This window comes from Hypomesus nipponensis, chromosome 16 (genome assembly GCF_054491055.1).
Source record: "Hypomesus nipponensis isolate SF chromosome 16, ASM5449105v1, whole genome shotgun sequence".
NCBI lineage: Eukaryota > Metazoa > Chordata > Actinopteri > Osmeriformes > Osmeridae > Hypomesus > Hypomesus nipponensis.
In genome coordinates this window covers 3,298,541-3,317,500 of record NC_140376.1, presented here as the reverse complement: position 1 = coordinate 3,317,500, position 18,960 = coordinate 3,298,541, and the positions used below count along the sequence as shown (strand labels likewise).

General features: G+C 50.3%; 1 protein-coding gene across 1 annotated transcript in view; it reads left to right on the top strand.

Moving 5' to 3' along the window:
• ncanb (neurocan b) overlaps nt 1-11,383 on the top strand; it is an 84,041-nt gene extending 72,658 nt beyond the window's left edge. Inside the window, exons 14-18 of the mRNA XM_084675447.1 lie at nt 6,238-6,396; nt 7,010-7,092; nt 7,460-7,604; nt 10,078-10,260; nt 11,187-11,383. Of these exons, the coding sequence (XP_084531573.1) occupies nt 6,238-6,396; nt 7,010-7,092; nt 7,460-7,604; nt 10,078-10,260; nt 11,187-11,383 (767 nt within the window). The remainder of the gene's footprint in view (nt 1-6,237; nt 6,397-7,009; nt 7,093-7,459; nt 7,605-10,077; nt 10,261-11,186) is intronic.
• The last annotated feature ends 7,577 nt before the right edge of the window (nt 11,384-18,960 follow it).

Below are 18,960 nucleotides of genomic sequence, written 5' to 3'. Positions count from 1 at the left end.
GTTCTTACGCACATGCACACATCATCATTTTCTCAGCTCAACAGAGCCCCACCTGCACGCAGGGTGACCCTCGGAGGGATGTCTGCAGAGGAACGCATGCTGCCTTTACCCATAAGCCACTCTGTTGCTTGAGAGTTAAATACTCTCGCATCGTGAACAGAACGCCAAACATTAATAAGAGCTTGAAAATACACTCCCAGTGCACAGGGGAACGCAGCACACATACACTCACTCCCTCTCTTCTCTCCTCTCTTTATCTCTCTCACTGAATATATACTGTATATGTGAGAGTGTGTGTATATATATATATATCTATACATTGTGTATATCTCGCTCCAGAACAAAATAGCCTACAAATTGAACAGAAGCCAGTATAAGACACAGTGCAGATAATTAATCCCCAGACGAAGGATGAAGGCTTGTTCTCCTGTTATCTGTATTGAATCCCCCTCCTCCCTCCTTCACAGACAGACGGTGGAGACCATCACCCTCCTCCTTACGATCGCTCTCCCTCCAGTTCTCCCTCCCCCTCACTCAGCGTCTTTTTTCATAGACCCTGCATAACTAGAGAGAGACGGAGAGAAGAGGAGAGAGGGGGGGAGGTGGTGAGGGAGAGAGAGAGAGAGAGGGTGGGAGAGAAAGCGAGGTTGGCGTCTAGAGGTGTTATACCCTGGTGTGTTGCTGAGAAGGAGGTGGAGGAAGATAAACGGGGCCTCGTGTTCAGCCAACATACAAGGAGGGTGGAGCGCACACACACTTGCGCTGGCGTAGCCTGCAGGCAGAGGAATAGGTCATTTATGAAGACACCGTACAAACACAAACACACACACTGCGGTGGGCCTGCACCCACCTACGCTCACTCGCACAGGATACAAACACTTAACGTGTTCACAGGGCGCATACACACACACACACACACACACACACACTGGTGGGAGAGCGAACAGAACCCTACATACGGCGCCTCAGAGAAATTGTCTTTTCTGATCCCTTCCATGCCCAGTGTGTGGGTAAGAGGCATATTGTTTTGGCAGCAGATGCCCACATACAACACATATACCCACACCTGTGCAGACGTACTCACTGTGCAGGGTGGACATATCCACCAGCCAGGATGTGTTAGGTTAGCTGTCAGATATAGCTAAGAACGTCCACACACACAGACAGACAGATGGGTAGAGAGACAGATGGGTGAACAGACAGGTGGGTAAACAGACAGGTGGGTAGACAGACAGACGGGTAGACAGACAGACAGACGGGTAGACAGACAGACAGGTAGATGGACAGACAGACAGACAGACGGGTAGACAGACAGACAGACGGGTAGACAGACAGGCGGGTAGACAGACAGACAGGTAGATAGACAGACGGGTAGACAGACAGACAGACAGACAGACGGGTAGACAGACAGACAGACGGGTAGACAGACAGACGGGTAGACAGACAGACAGACGGGTAGACGGGTAGACAGACAGACAGACAGACAGACAGACGGGTAGACAGACAGACCGGTAGACAGACAGACAGACAGACAGACAGACGGGTAGACAGACAGACAGACAGGTAGATAGACAGACGGGTAGACAGGTAGACACATTTACATTTATAGTCGGGCGTCTCCAGGGACAGCCTCGGCAGCTAGTCAACAGCAGGCTCCTGTCTGTGTATGGTAAACCACAAGTCAGCACACTCCTTGCTAAATTAATTTCTGGCCATCCTCGGGGTCTTTAGAGGCTATTAATGCTAATGAAGATGTATGTTTTGTAATAACACGTCAAGAGGCCCCCGTGACACGAAAGAACTGAAGGCCTTGGATTGAGAGGGCTTCTGTCTCGTAGCCTGTCTTAATCCTCACACGGTTCCTCGCCAGCGATCCTAGCACACACAGACACACACACACAGACACAGACACACACAGACACACACACACCAACACACACAGACACACACACACACAGACACACACACACACAGACACACACAGACACACACACACACGTGTACCCGCACATAGACACAAACTTAACGTGCCGCCTTAGAGACATGCCCGCATGCACACACATATACACACACACACCTCACTTTTCAGGGTCCTTGCATCTGTACGGGGAGATTATCCCCAAAGTTTTGCGTCAGGCAGCTTGGCGTGGTGTACTCCAAACACAGTAATGAAGTGTTGTCACGGTAACCTCGCGGTGAGCTGGCGGCTGGGTCGAGTGTGCCTGAGTGGAAGGATAACTAAACAGCTCTTGTCTTCAGGTCTTTGTCAGAAATGCAGTGCGGTGTTTGGTCTCATTGAAGGTGCTTGGTTGGACGACTGTACCTGCAGAGTCTGGATTGTGTGAGTGTTCTGGATTGTGTGGAGGAGGGAGAGAGGAGATAAGGGAGAGGGCAGGAGAGGAAAGGAGATGAGGGGACAGGACGGAGGAGGAGAGAGGAGAGGCAAGGGGAGATGGAGGGAGGCAGGGGGAGGGTTGACAGGAAGAGAGGAGGGTGTACACATTTCATGATGAGACTCGCAGGATAAATACCACATGGTGATTTAGATAAAGTAGCCAATCAGTCAACTGGAAGCGTCTGCCCTTTTCTCTCCCAATGGCCGTGCCTTCACACTCCTCACACAAGCAGATGCACCCTGTCTGGAGAGAGAGAGAGAGAGAGAGAGAGAGAGAGAGAGAGAGAGAGAGAGAGAGAGAGAGAGAGAGAGAGAGAGAGAGAGAGAGAGAGAGAGAGAGAGAGAGAGAGAGAGAGAGAGAGAGAGAGAGAGAGAGAGAGAGAGAGAGAGAGAGAGAGAGAGAGAGAGAGAGAGAGAGAGAGAGAGAGAGAGAGAGAGAGAGAGAGAGAGAGAGAGAGAGAGAGAGAGAGAGAGAGAGAGAGAGAGAGAGAGAGAGAGAGAGAGAGAGAGAGAGAGAGAGAGAGAGAGAGAGAGAGAGAGAGAGAGAGAGAGAGAGAGAGAGAGAGAGAGAGAGAGAGGGAGACATATATATATCTGGGTGTGGTCATGTATGTCAGACACTGGTTCAGACTGGTGTTGGATGAGACTAAGCCCTGATATGTGGAGCAGCAGAGACAGGCTGTTAGGCTTTGTGCTCCCTGCCTACTGATCTCTGCATGGGGCATCTCTCTATCTGACACACTGCTTAACAAATATTGATAGACTGAACCGTCTAATGAGCAGTGGAAATCCATCCAAAGGATCTGATGAATAATGTGTCTCTGGTGTCTGTGTGTGTGTGTGCGTGCGCACGCGTGTGTCACCACTGTCGTCTTTCATAGCAACTTCCATGGGGCTGAGGGGCTGAGGCTGTGATAGGGCAACCTCGCCACCTCTACTGCCTCACACTCTCTACTGCCTCACCCTCTCTACTGCCTCACCCTCTCTACTGCCTCACCCTCTCAACTGCCTCACCCTCTCTACTGCCTCACCCTCTCTACTGCCTCACCCTCTCAACTGCCTCACCCTCTCTACTGTCTCACCCTCTCTACTGCCTCACCCTCTCTACTGTCTCACCCTCTCAACTGCCTCACCCTCTCAACTGCCTCACCCTCTCTACTGTCTCACCCTCTCTACTGCCTCACCCTCTCTACTGCCTCACCCTCTCAACTGCCTCACCCTCTCTACTGTCTCACCCTCTCTACTGCCTCACCCTCTCAACTGCCTCACACTCTCAACTGCCTCACACTCTCAACTGCCTCACCCTCTCTACTGCCTCACCCTCTCTACTGCCTCACCCTCTCTACTGTCTCACCCTCTCAACTGCCTCACCCTCTCAACTGCCTCACCCTCTCAACTGCCTCACCCTCTCTACTGCCTCACCCTCTCTACTGCCTCACCCTCTCTTCTGCCTCACCCTCTCTACTGTCTCACCCTCTCAACTGCCTCACCCTCTCTACTGCCTCACCCTCTCAACTGCCTCACCCTCTCTACTGCCTCACCCTCTCTACTGCCTCACCCTCTCAACTGCCTCACCCTCTCTACTGCCTCACACTCTCTACTGCCTCACCCTCTCTACTGCCTCACCCTCTCAACTGCCTCACCCTCTCTACTGCCTCACCCTCTCTACTGCCTCACCCTCTCTACTGTCTCACCCTCTCAACTGCCTCACCCTCTCAACTGCCTCACCCTCTCAACTGCCTCACCCTCTCTACTGCCTCACCCTCTCTACTGCCTCACCCTCTCTACTGCCTCACCCTCTCAACTGCCTCACCCTCTCTACTGCCTCACCCTCTCTACTGCCTCACCCTCTCAACTGCCTCACCCTCTCTACTGCCTCACCCTCTCTACTGCCTCACCCTCTCTACTGCCTCACCCTCTCAACTGCCTCACCCTCTCTACTGCCTCACCCTCTCTACTGCCTCACCCTCTACAACTCGTACTCTGTCTGGGCCTGATACCAGTGTATGCCCACAGTAGTATGAGTGTGTGTGTGTGTGTGCGTGTGCAAGTGGGCTGTGTGCGTGTGGCTTGTGTCTCCATAAGTATGCCTATAATACATTAGTGTTTGTGTGTGGGGGTGTCCCAAGAGTGCCTCCTCTCTGTTTCTCTACATAACAAGGCAGCCGTTGCAAACCCAGCCAAGTTGGGCTCATTGCCTGGCCTAATATAATATACCAACCACAAAGAAGGAACGGCTTTAGCTCAGGTAGCTAGCGCAGGCAGAGGCACTGAGTGAAGAGTAAAGCTGTGTTGTCATTCTGAAGCCAGGCCCCACTGGAACAGCAACCACATCATGGCAGAAAAGCCCCATCAGCCAGCCCTGTCAGGGAGCCAACAGACACACTGCTAAGAGGAACATGGCAGCGCAACAGTGTGCACCCTCCAAACCACACAGCACATTGTTATATGTGTGTGCGAGTGTGTGTGTGTGTGTGTGTGTGTGTGTGTGTGTGTGTGTGTGTGTGTGTGAAAGCACATACTTACACACTCTCCTCCCATGCACCATGTCTAGCACTCACTCCATTCTGTCATGCTTGCAGACACACGTGTGTGTGTGTACGTGTGTGTGTGTTGGATTGAGTCATGTGGGGGCTGTGGAGGTGGAGATAACTGCCCCGTCTTTGCTTCCTGTGGGGTTATGGGCTCGGGTTCGTGTTTTCAGGGCGGTGGGGCAGGAATCTGTCTTCTCTGGCCCTGCCCACTAACGGACACAAACACATTCACGTGAAAACACACTCACACCCAGACGCTAAATCAATTTTTTATCTAACTCGCACACACATTCACACACACATTGCCGTATAAACACATTGACTCTCAACTCTCATCACATTGGAGGTACAGATCTTTCAGTCACAGAGCTAACCCCCTTTAAAGTTGGAGGAGAGACGGAGGCAGGGAGGCAGGGAGGCAGGGAGGGAGGAAGAGAGGGAGCGGATGTGTGCTGACAGAACTGTGACAGGGTTTAATTACCTCACCAGAGCGACGCGCTGGAAGACATTTCTGGGGATTGTTGTCATTTGAATAGATTAAAAGGCCTTTCATTGGTCTAAGCCTCTCTCTCTGCTCCTATTGCTGTGGATTACACTTGAGCAGCAGACTGGAGGGAGGGAGGGAGAGAGAGAGGGGGAGATGGAGGGAGGGAGATGTGGAGAGAAGGAGAGTAGAGATGAGAGAAGTGTCAGACTGGAGGAAAATGGAGCGAGAGAGGGAGAGAGAGGGAGGGAGAGGGAGAGGGAGAGGGAGGGGGAGGGGGAGGGGGAGGGGGGAGAGAGAGAGAGAGAGAGAGAGAGAGAGAGAGAGAGAGAGAGAGAGAGAGAGAGAGAGAGAGAGAGAGAGAGAGAGAGAGAGAGAGAGAGAGAGAGAGAGAGAGAGAGAGAGAGAGAGAGAGAGAGATGGTGGGGAGAGAGAGAGAGAGATGGTAGGGAGAGTTGGTGGGGAGAGTTGGTGTGACAGGTAGACAATATGTCACACAGAAAGAGGACTCACGTTAGAGACAAGCTGAAAGTGTTGCAGAGGATGTAGATCTGAAAGAGAGTGTTTGATAGACTGTGTTGTAGTTGTGTGTGCGTTTCTCTGAAGTGTTTGCTTCGAGGAAGACTAAGCCAAAATCTCTCTCTCGCTCTCTCAATCACGACGCCCTCTCTCCTTCTCTCTCTCTCCCTCTGTCTTCCTGACTATTTCTCCCTCTCCCCCCCACACTCTCGCCATCTATCTTTCTCTTCACACATGCTGTCTCTCTCCTCTCTCTCGCTCTCGCTCTCTCTCTCTCTCTGCATCACTTCCCCTCCTCCCCGCAGACACGGAGGGCTGTGACCACACCTGGAGGAAGTTCCACGGTCACTGCTACCGCTACTTCAGCCGGCGCCACACCTGGGAGGACGCAGAGAAGGACTGCCGCGAGCACAGCGGCCACCTGGCCAGCATCCACAGCCTGCAGGAGCAGGACTTCATCAACGGTGGGTCTGACGGGGCCTCACGCACCCTCACACACCACATATCCTCACACACCTCCCTCCCTCACACACCCTCACACACACACCTCACACACACAACCCACCCTCACACACCACACACCCTCACACACCACCCACCCACACACCCACACACACAACCCTCCCTCACACACCACACACCCCTCACACACCACGCTACCCTCACACACCACCCACCCCCCCACACCATCCAGTATCCTCCTTGTCCCAGCCTGGTCCCTAGTCGCTGGGCCCCAAAGAGGGGCCAGAGCTATCCATTACAGCCACCCTCCCCTCCCCAGACACATTCACCAAAAAAGTGTGTTTAATTGCCTCGAAAATGGACGTCTCCACCCCAGTAATAAAGGCAGTACAGCCATTAGGGAGATTAATGGCCCCGGTGATGATGTTAATCAGAGGCACCATGATTGAAATTCCATTACACACACACACACACCCAGGATCTCTATCCACGTCTACCCAAGGATGAGGTGGAGATAAGATCAGAGGCCAGCTAGCCAAACCTCTGAGAGGGCTGGGTCTGAAAAAACTAGACATATGGAATGAGAATAATAGTTTTGTGTGTGTGTGCAATCAGGTCTGAGCCACGACAACACCTGGATTGGCCTGAATGATCGCACAGTGGAGGAGGACTTTCAGTGGACAGACAACATGGACTTGGTGAGAGAGAGAGAGAGAGAGAGAGAGAGAGAGAGAGAGAGAGAGAGGGGAATAGAGGGTGGGTGGAGGGGAAAGGGCAGAGAGAGATGGAGAGTGTCGCAGAGTCGGGGAGTCTGTTGTGAACCATAAGTACATTTAGACATTTACATTTAGCAGACGCTCTTATCCAGAGCAACTTACAGAAAGTACAGGGACATTCCCCCCGAGGCAAGTAGGGTGAAGTGCCTTGCCCAAGGACACAACTTTCATTTTGCATGGCCGGGAATCGAACCAGCAACCTTCTGATTACTAGCCTGATTCCCTAACCGCTCAGCCACCTGACTCTCAAGTACCGGAGACTGGTGTGCTGACTGTCTGTCTGTTCCAGCAATATGAGAACTGGCGGGAGAACCAGCCAGACAACTTCTTTGCGGGCGGCGAGGACTGCGTGGTGATGATTGCCCACGAGAACGGCAAATGGAACGATGTCCCCTGCAACTACAACCTGCCCTACGTCTGCAAGAAGGGAACAGGTGAGGAGGGAGGGGGGCAGACAGAGAGCGAGGGAGACTGACACACAGTCAAGAAAAGAAAGAATAGATTCTTGACAAGGCGCCTATCCTTTAGAGGAAGAGTGTCTGGTCTAAAGACCTTCCGGGTCCTCTTTAATCAGTTTCTTACTTCCACACCGTCAGACTGAGACACGGCTGAAGATCCCACTTCAGACAGCCAACTCAGACACCCCAACCTCATTAGATCGACGCGTTTTATAAAACCGTGGCCAGATACAACCAACTTTTAAACAGCGTTTAACTTTGCGCTCAAAGTCTGAAGTGTTGAGACTGATGATTAGGCGAGAGTGCCGTCGTTACAGTTGTCATTTTAGACCGTCGAACAGATCTGAGTTCAGACTGTTTTGCGCTGAGTGGATCTTGAGCCGTCGGGGTTGTGGCGATAAGATTTGACCCCCTTCCCCTGGGTTCCAGACAGCCGCTGTGTCTCCTTGGAGCTGCTCTGTCATGGTGCTGTGAGGAGCAGGACAAAGCCACAGCCTCACCTGCTCCTCTGGGAGCCTATTAGAGAAGTGGTGACTCTCTCTCTCATTTGCATACGGGTCAGAGAGAGAGGGGGGGGGTATTTATAGCCAGGAAGGAGCGAATTTGTTGGCTGGTGTGGAGAAAGGCCTGGAACTTTAACATATTCTGTGTCAGGACCTGATGGTTGCTTACACAGTGGCTTATAACCCTTACTCTTAATAATAATAATAATGGGGTTATGGATCACAGATATAGGTTCACTAGATCATACATGTTGGACTAGTTACAACATGGATGTGAGATGGAGCTGCCTAGCAACATACAACCATACAGAATACAGATATCATATCACTTGATATTGTGGCATCACGAGAGGACGTGTGGTAGAGGGGCGGTACGTTTCCCTCTGTGAATGGCTACCACAAGATGGCTGACACGAGAACTGCACCTCCCAGAATGCACCACGCCGACAGCTGCAAATGCCTCAGTCCTCTGATTGAGGCAGGAGCACAGGTGGGGGAGGGAGAGAGGACAAAAGGCTCGATACAGAGACCAAGAGAAGGAGAGCGTACCTGGCACAAGCAGAGGTCGGTGCCAGACTTCTGAGTTTTGATACCCTTGGTAGGATCCAAGGCACGGAGCAAACTTTTTGTGTTTGACGGAACTTTTGTTTTGCTTTCTGACCTGTTTTTTGGTAAATAAACTAGTTTCTTTTGTTTGAACCCAGTTTTTCCTGCTCTGTCCGGTTTTTATGCACTGCCCTACACCCCGCATTGTGGTCTGGCCTCTCATGATACCACAATATGCATTAAATATGTATTCAAAATCGATTTATAGGTCTTCAGCTACCAGCTCAAAGCCTGACCTTCAATCGTGAATCAGAATCAGTCCCAGTTGTTCCATCCTTCTCCTGTAATAACAGAAACACCCAAAAATCCTGTCCCGATCAGAGTTGCGTAGTATTCTGTCGTGATTTCTGATGCTTTGTCATCACATTCCTGTAGCGCCATGCTCATCAGTGGCCCCGGGGCTTGATTGGTCGGGGCACAGACCAATCAGTGGCCTCAATCACTCACACAGAGGCCAATCAGGGAGATGAAGGTGTCTTGTAGAGCCCTGATGCTGCCACTGATCAAGGAGTCACTGTCATTGTAAGGACACACACACACCAACACACACACACACAGTTTTCACTCTCCAAACACACCAACATACACACACACCAACACACACCAACACACACACACAGCTACAACACACCCGTGTGGATTAAACTCTGCTCAATTCTTTTATAAAGACATCTCACACACACACACACAAACACCCTCGACCCCTGTCCCACTCAGAAGACTTGTGCCCTGTTATCAAGCTCCACAGCTGCTCATGTGAATATTGATCTGATTCCACCAACCTGCTGCTGTTAGAAGGGTTTCTCAGTGTCCCGAGACACCGAACCAAGCTGGGAACGCTTAGCTCTGACAAACAGGAGATGTGAATCCCCAGCATTACCATTCAGGAGAGCCCTGTGGAACTGCAGCAAGGGTGTCTGGATAGCTGTGGTCTCTCTCATGGGTCTGAAGCCAGTGATTTCCCCAGGCACGTGTAATAAACATTAAGTGTACATTCATAGACACTGTTATCCGGAGCCATCGATGCACCTTTTGACCCGCGGTGAAATATCTTCAACTGAAACGTTCCATCCCTGAGTCCCCCAAAGGGGACATGTTCGTGTTGTGTTCATGTCGTGTCACATCATGTCACGCAGCCTTAACCGCTCACCCGACTCACCAGGACGCCAGCGCGACACAGTGAGGAGAGAGAGAGAAACTCTTCACGATGAATCAGCATTTTTCGGGAATCCGCATAATATGATATTTCTGATGGTGTTATGGTGTTACCTTTACTTCACGTCTCTCTCTCTCTCTCTCTCTCTCTCTCTTCTTCTGTCACTCTTCCCCTCCGTGGGTAGTGCTTTGTGGGGCTCCGCCCCCTGCGGAGAACGCCTTCCTGATTGGGCGCCAGCGGTCTCACTACGACATCCACTCGGTGGTGCGCTACCAGTGCGCCGACGGCTTCCTGCAGCGCCACATCCCCACGGCCAAGTGTCGCGCCAACGGCAAGTGGGACAGACCCAAGATCATCTGCACCAAGTGTGAGTGTCAAGCAGCCGGGGTCGGGCGGGGTCGGGGGTCACCGCCCGGGTTGGGGAGGGGCTCCCGAAAACAGAGCGGGGGGGAATCTGGAGTTCGGGGCAGTGGAGGAAATGGAAGTTGTCGTATTGTCAGTCGCGTTTGGGTTGAGACACAAATGAAGGCACGTCCCAACTGCTCATCGGCGGGGAGACAGCCTTGTCAACGTGTGAGTGGCAGTTTGAAGTGACGACGGCTTGACAGACTCTGATGTGGAGCTGTGCATTTCATCGCCTTCCCCTCAGAACAAAAGAAACGTCTGTCTCTGTCTACCCGGCTGACAGCTGAACGTCACATTCCAAGATTGACTCAATAAGTTATTTGTTTGAGGAAGTTATGGGGAAACTGATAGCTGCATTGTATGCTTTGTTATTTATCCTGGCGTAGCTCTGGAGCTCTCGCACAGATAAACTGATACAACATCGAAACCAAATGTAAAATTCATAAAATTCACCAGGAGCATGGCAGATATTCCAGTTCACCTTTTTTCTAATGGTTTCAGTAATGTAGATATCAGTATCACAATGTAGCCTGTTCATCTGTGGCGGCGAGCCTGAATGGAAGGTGACAGATCCAGCTTTGCAGGCCGGGCTAGGCCCATCTGTCTTTCTTACGGTCTCTCTCCTCCCTCTCTCCTCCTCCCTTTCCTCCCTCTCTCCTCCTCCCTTCCTCCTCTCTCCCTCCTCCCTCTCTCTCTCCCTCCCTCTCTCCTCCCTCTCTCCTCCCTCCCTCCTCCCTCTCTCTCTCCTCCCTCTCCCTCCTCCCTCTCTCTGTCCTCCGTCCTCTCTCTCTCTCTCTCTCTCTCTCTCTCTCTCTCTCTCTCTCTCTCTCTCTCTCTCTCTCTCTCTCCCCTCCCTCCCTCCTCCCTCTCCCGGTCTCTCCCCTCCAGCTCGGGGGTCTCACCGTTACCGGCGCCACCGCCACAAGGGCCGGAGGGAACACATGAGGCTCAAACACCACGGCCACGGACAGGGGGGTCATCACCGAGACGGGGGTCACCGCGGAGAGGGGGGTCACCGCAGGGGTCACCGCGAAAACCGGCGTCACCACCGAGAGGATGAGGCTCAAAAGCACGGCCACGTCTAAACCCACTCCCCCCCTCCCCACTCTGCTACCCTGCTCTACCCTCACTGCCCTTTGTGGCATCTATCCTCTACCCCCCCTTCCTATTCTTTATCTCCTAGCCCCTGGCTCCTAGCCTCTAGATCCCTAGCCTCTAGCTCTTAGCCTATAACTCCCTTTCCCCTAGCCCCTAGCCTTTCAGCCCATAGTCCCAGCTCCCATCCCCGAGCTTGCAGCCATCCTCTCATCTTATCCCCGCTCCCTGGCTCCCTGAGGCAGGCTGCATCGTACTCAAACCTGAGGCCTGAAGGCCCACTGCTAGGCCTCACCGGGACAATAACAATCCCTTTGTACTGTAATTATTTTCTTTACTCCTTGATGTTTTGTCATCTTTCCCTGCCTCTCCCCCTCCTCTAACTTTAATTGAGTCAATAATGATATTGGCTTTTATCTTCTCAATCTAAATGAAGTTTTCATTTTATTTTTACATACACAATCTTGGAGGGAGATGCTTTGGTACAAACTGTAAATAGTGACAACTTCATTTATGATGCAATATCAAAAACAGAAGAGGCAAGAAATGCACAGACTAGGCTTGAGTCTATCAGTGTAAACAAACCGTACAGTATTTTAAAGATATCACAGTCATGGTGTGTTCCCTGCCTGTTCTGTTTTTGGTTTGCTCTTTGTAAGACATTTTACCAGACCTACAGCAAACAGATATTCTGAACAGATCTTCAAATGCTTTTCTTTTCAGACAGGTGATTGTGCTGGATGATTTAAGCGATTAGCGCTCTTGCTCTTCTTCTTCTGTGAAAATAAGCTGTTGTTTTTGTCTCGGTTCAAGCCCACAGAGAGACATATATCGTCCAGTCATCCGCAAACCATGGTGGGCCTAACCTCAAACAGCGCCATCTGCTGGAGAGTGGTGGCAGTTGACATTGTCAAAGGGAAAAGGGCCTTTGGTCGGTCTGTCTAATGGGCACAGATCCTCTCTGTTCCAGACTCCTCAACCCCTCCACCACCCCCACCTCCCTCACCCTCCAGCCTCATGTCTACATCTTGCCCCCCTCCATCATTGCCATATACATTTTATGTATTCCACGTCCAGTTTATTGATGATGAGGGTCCTCCTCTCTGGAATTCCACTCTATTTCCATTCGAAATTAGGCTGTCAGCCCTGTCGGAGAGAGAGAGAGAGAGAGAGAGAGAGAGAGACAGACAGACAGAGAGAGAGAGACAGAGAGAGACAGACAGAGAGAGAGAGACAGAGAGAGAGAGACAGAGAGAGAGAGACAGAGAGAGAGAGACAGAGAGAGAGAGACAGAGAGAGAGAGACAGAGAGAGAGAGAGAGAGAGAGAGGGAGGGAGGGCGGGCTAGCACCACAGACACGCAGCTCTCAACAACCTCCTCTCAGCACAGAGCACCTGACTCCTCTAGGTAGAGTGTGTGGGGGGTCTGGACTCTTAACTGCAGCCCATCTCTTCCATGGCACATCAGACAGATGGATGACAGCGCTCCATGTGCTGTCTGTGGGTGCAGTGCTGTGCTCATAATTAGCTTTCCAAGGGAGTGCAGATCTGACAGGACATGTGGTCAGGCAGGGCCTGAGGGAGCAGGCTAGCTCCCAGAGGTGTTCTGGGTACAAACACAGGTTGCAGAGGTTGCCCAGGTACAAACACAGGTTGCAGAGAGTGTTTTGAGATGTGGGTGTGTGTTTGTCTGGCTGACAAGACCCACGGGAACTTGCTAGATAGCAAGCTTAAGATGAGTTCGCTTAACAATAGAGCTTTTTCTGTATCTCTCTTGCTCACTCTCTGTCTCTCTCTCTCTCACACACACACACAAACACAACCTTTTAATATGTACTAACGAGACATGCACACACAATACCTCTCACGCGGACAAACACCCACGCACCTTGTAGTAACCTGCCCTTGAGGGCCTTGCCGAGGACAAGGAAGACACACGACAAGGAGCCAGAACAGAAGAATAGCCTCTGTCCGCTATCAGCACTTGAAATCTCTTTCAGAGCATTTCTAATCACTGAGGAGGTTAAGGAGCCCTCCCCTGCTCTGTCGGCTGGAGATGACAGGGGTCTTTAAACCCTGGAACAGACACACAGTGAGCTGTCACACCGGTCTAGCTTGGCCGTCTTTGAGATGTCAGTCTAGTATTGGCTTGTTTCCTGTCTGCTTGTCTCTGCACACCAGACAGATGGACTGTGGGTGGTCAGATGCTCTCTGGGCATGTAAATGAGTTGCGAATAAAAGATTGAGACAAGATGACAGTATTGCTGAGTGGGTGTGTAGAATGTGTGTGTCTGTGTGTGTGTGGGGGGGGGGGGGTCTGTGTCATGCAGAGAGACGAGGGGGTTATTCAGGTATCAGGAACACCAAACATGAGCAGATGTGATTGGATCCCGAGGTCTGATAAGGGCTCAAGTCAGACAAGCACGCACACGGCCTGCAGAGAGAGGTCATGTGAGGAGAGAGATCCAATCAGGAGAAGCAGAGAGAAGTCATGTGAGGAGAGGGATCCAATCAGGAAAGGAGAAATCCTGACGTATTTTCCTAAGTGTGCTGTTTACCTTCTTTCTTTTTTATCGTTCGTCCTCTGGTGTCTGTTTATCAGGAGAGACATGAAAGAGATTAGATAATGACTGAAAGAAGAGCAAGTCCCGTGGGGTTTCAGACCCTAGATAGCAGGGGCAGGTAGGGACAGTTCCACCGTCAAACAGACACTCTCTCAAGTTCCAGACACTCCCCCGCTCCCACGCTCTGTCTCAATTTCTCCCCTTCCAGTGCATTTGAATCCCGGCAGACCAGACAGATAGTCGTCCGTTTAACTGCAAGCTTTAATTATGAAGATGAGTTGCTAAATAGGGGTCTCTCCCAGCTGTCTGCTGGCTCTCCACCCCACTCCTCCCCTCCCTCCACTCCTCCCCTCCCTCCCTCCACACCTCTCCTCCCCTCCCTCCACACCTCTGCTCCCCTCCCTCCACTCCTCCCCTCCCTCCACACCTCCCCTCCCTCCACCCCACTCCTCCCCTCCCTCCACACCTCCCCTCCCTCCACACTTCCCCTCCCTCCACACCTCTCCTCCCCTTCCTCCACATCTCCCCTCCCTCCACACCTTTCCTCCCCTCCCTCCACACCACTCCTCCCCTCCCTCCACTCCTCCCCTCCCTCCACACCTCCCCACCACTTCTCCCCTTCCTCCACTCCTCCCCTCCCTCCACACCTCTCCTCCCTTCCCTCCACACCACTCCTTCCACCCCTCCCTTTCTCTCCAGCCATCCTCTCCATGCACTTGAAGCCTGGAGGAACACGCTCGTCTCATTTTCCCTTGTTGCGGGAGAAGGAGGAGGAGGGGGGGCACCCTAGTATTCGTAAGCCCGAGGCGTCACCCTTGCCCTATGTTTACCGCGCGCTCGGAGGTGTGGTGAGGAGGAGGACAGGAAGCAGGCGGAAGGGGTGGAGGGAGGTGGGGAGACGTGGGGAGGTGGAGCGCTGCTCCTCGGGTCTATTGCTGGCCCCCTCCGCGCCGGTGCCAGACATCCATCACTGACAGCTCCGCTGGGGCCCGAGAGAGACGGTGGCGTTCTGCCGTGGAGCTCCACGCCACCCTCAGTGTCAGGTCAATGTCTGGGGAGACAGAGTCGCCACAAGCTGGTCATGGCTCATCGCTGCTGGGGACGTGAGTCATAAATGAGACTTTGCTGTTGGGTTGACGCCGTAAGATGGCTGAAGCGAAGCCTCGCTTCTCCCAGCTTAACCTTCTGACAATGACAAAGTGATAAGACTAGGGGTGACCGTTCCTATTGATTTATTAGTTGGTTTGTCTTGGGTTTGCATCAGCTGGTGGGTGGGATAGCTAAGATAGCATGGATCTGTATGGGAAGTGTCCATTAGCTGGTCTCTGCTGATTATCCTCTGCAAGCTCTGTCTCTCTCGGTCTCTATCTCTCTTTCGGTCAAGAGAATCAGAAGTGGACCAATTGCTTCACAACAGCTCTCCGCCCCACAAACCATAAATTGAGACGTAATCTGCACATTAGCGTCAGAGAGTTTAAATTCTCCCCTTACAGACACGAGACAGACAGACCCCGGGTCTGAGACTTACTTAGTTTACCTGTACACGGTTTTTAACTGTTCCAAAGGGCCTTTGCCATTGTGTGTGTGTGTGTTGTGTTTGTTTAGACTCCGACATGAGAAAGGATTCATAGCTATTTGCAAACTACCAGTCTTTACTGTATCACTTCTCTATGTAGTTTTTCTACACAAGATAGACAGTGCTGAACCTAACTGATCCACAACCATCACCGATGCTGTTCTCTCTGTGATGTAAATACTCTGTGGGACTTTTGTTTTTCTTTGAACTCTGGTTGTGTGTTTGTTGCTTAGATTCTGTGGACCATATTCACACAAGACAGACTGACAGATAAACAAACAAATAGACAGACAGACAGATGCTCATTGACGATGTGAATCTGGTCCTGAAGTTTTTGTGTGTATTTATTGATGTTTTTATGAATTCCCGTTCTGTCAATGTATTATATTCTTTACAAGACAATTGATCATTAAAAACCTTTGATTGGATCTGTAACCCGGTTGTGTGGCTGTGAATCTTTGTAGGTGTTTTGTTTATTGGGTTATGATTATTTTATAATCACAGGCTGATCACCTGATTGGATGAAAACAGACATGGAGATGCACAAAACAATGCTATTTTCTGTTGTTGAAGAGGCCCGGCCATAAGAAAGACCTATTTGTATCAAAGTCTGTACAAATCACATAGTATGATGCTGACAGAATCCCGGTCTTCTGCCTTTGTGATGTTGTCAAGAAAGCATCCACGGCCAGAACATAAGACTACAGTAAAACCCTTGCATTTTAATTAAATACCCTGTTTATACAATGACAACTGGAGGAAACAGGCCTATGAGGGTGTTTGTTTCATTTAAGACATTTTATTCATGTTTCTTCTACTGTTTATCCGTGAATCATCTTCACCTTCAGGCTGCATATAAATCCCACCTCGGTTTGTGTTTCCCTCCAGCCAAGAGCATCCCATTTCTTCTCATTATGTTAAAATCAAGGTTGCTCTGCTTTGGTGGTGCTGTATTGATTTTTTCCAGGGCATAGACAACATTGTGCGTGTCTCTGACCTTATGTGGAGAGAGAGATGTGTTTTTCGAAAGCCTGGAGGATTATTTAAAGTGCAGAGGTATTGATGCTGCTTACCAGAACTGCTGTAGTTTGATTTCTATCCTGAACAAATTTGTGTTCAGTCTGTTTCACGTCTCCAAAGCTGAAAAGGGCAAGCGGGCCGGCACTCGTAAGAGAGGGAGAGACAAATGGAGAGAGAGCAAGGAGAAACGAGAAGAAAGAGAGAGAGGGGAGAAAGGTAGAAGGGAAGCGACGTAGCCAGAATAGAAAGAGGAGAGAGAAAAACAGAATGAGAAAGAGAGGAATAAGAGAAAAAGGCGGGGGAGAGTAAGATGAGAGAGAATAACAGACGAGTCCACGAAGCACGTCCGTCGTACCTTTCAGAGACCCACAGACTGATTTCGCTCTAGCAGATTCCCCCGTTTGCTCACTCGTTCAATAACTGCCAGTGCTCTCTCATTAAACCAAAAACAGATAACCGACCCTGTCACAAGGACATCCAACTTTGTTGCACAAGTTTACAATCATCTCTCAGCTCTGTGACGCGGCCTCTTCAATCTTTCACTCTGCCATAACATCATTGTATTTTAACATTGTGGACGTCTCCACTCCCTAGTTGTTTTTTTGGAATAGAAAAAGATTTTTTCTTGACAATGTCTCTCTTCTGTGGTGTGGTGTTTGCTAGGCTGTGGAGGTTCCAAGGACAGACATCTTGCTCATTTAAACCTGTCGGTTAAGTCGTTTCCTTGATGCAGAACGTGAACGCGACCTTCAGCTTTCCTCCTTTCCAGCAGCACAACAACAACAAGCACACTGCAAACAATCACAGATTAAGCAAAGAATGATTGGAATCTGCTACCAGTTCTGGCCCCAGACTGTCATACTGATAGCTACATGCTTATCAAATAAACGACCAGGCTTTTGTTGTATGCTGCTAACCAGAGAGGTTTAAAGTTTTCCTGCAGTGTTTTCCCCTCATCCATAATCTGTGGTCAGCAGTGACAGGGCCTTGATGTTGCATAATCTGATTGGGATCCATGAAAGGACAGGCTTGGAAGATCAGGGATCTAAAAGCATGATAACTGGTATTTTTCTCTGGTCTTGTGTCATTGTAATGCTCATTTGGCAAGCATGACCAAATCCATGGGGATCGTTGACATCCTCCCACCAAAGCTCACTAATGACTCAGCCAAAGTTGGGAGATATAAATCTCGAATCTGCATCTTCAGCTTTTTACAAGGCGGATATAGATTACAAGAGAGGCCCAGACTCTGTCCACCACCACTGCACACAGCTTGTCCCAATCAAGAGGTTAATATGCTTCTGAAGTCCATTTATCTCACGCTCCACAGCCCTGTCTGATGAATGGGCCCAGCCCTCTAAGCTTTGCCGCTTCAACTGCATTTACTACGATAATGATGTTTGTGCAGATGGTGCGGCATCAGCCCCACTAATAGCTTTTAGACGAGTGTGAGAAGCAAAGCCAATGAAACGTCAGTTTGAACCCGGTCTTTTATTAACGTCTGCTGGCTCTCTTCAGTTCTCCAAGTCGTATGCGTGCGCGACCAGCAAAGTTTTGTTGCACGACCGTGACGGATTATCCGCAAATCTGACTTCATTAAAGCAGTTAACCGCATCTCCCGACCACTGGGTTTTCAGGGGTCTGAAGTGGGCAGAGAGAGGGCTTGGTGAGGATGGAAGCAGCCACTTGTCTTTTCTCTGAAATCGTTTTTTGCTGCTGGGTGAACGGCTGGGTGAACGGCTGTTCCCTCAGTACCCTGGTACCAATTAGGTATTAAGTTTAATAACTGGTAGTGGTAGTTCTTGAGATGTCGGCCAATAGTAACATTTTGCGGTGGGTCTGTGTCTTGGCACAAGAGGCCACATATATTGATAGGTGTCATCAGGTTGAAAGAATATTGTAGAAAGTCCACCATTTTTTTAAAGAAAGTTTTGAATTTTTGAAAGAAAGTTTTGAAAAACACATTTTGGTAGGTTTAAGGTATCTCGCACTTTCCTAGTCAAAGTTAGCAGGGGGTGCAATTCCTGGCAAGGCCCAAACACAGAAATGCACGCCCCCTAAAATGTATGTTCTGTAAATCCTGGCCTGTAGGCTACCCAGCTAGCTTTCAGTTACGGTAACTGATAGTGGTTGTGCTTGAGGTGTGGAAGGTGGAGTGGCAAGTTTTGAAAAACATAATTTGAAAGTTTTGAAAAATAAAATTTGAAAGAAACTTTCGTAAAAAGTTTCAAAACTCTTCTTCACATCTGGACCTGATAGCTGTCGTCAGAATATGTCACACGGTTTATTTTTTGTATGATTATAGGCCTATAGGCCTAAATTCTAAATGTATATCTTGGTAGTCTATCTTGTTAAGTTGTGACCAATGAGGTAGCCTAATTTGTTAAGGTGTGTTCAAGTTTCCCTGC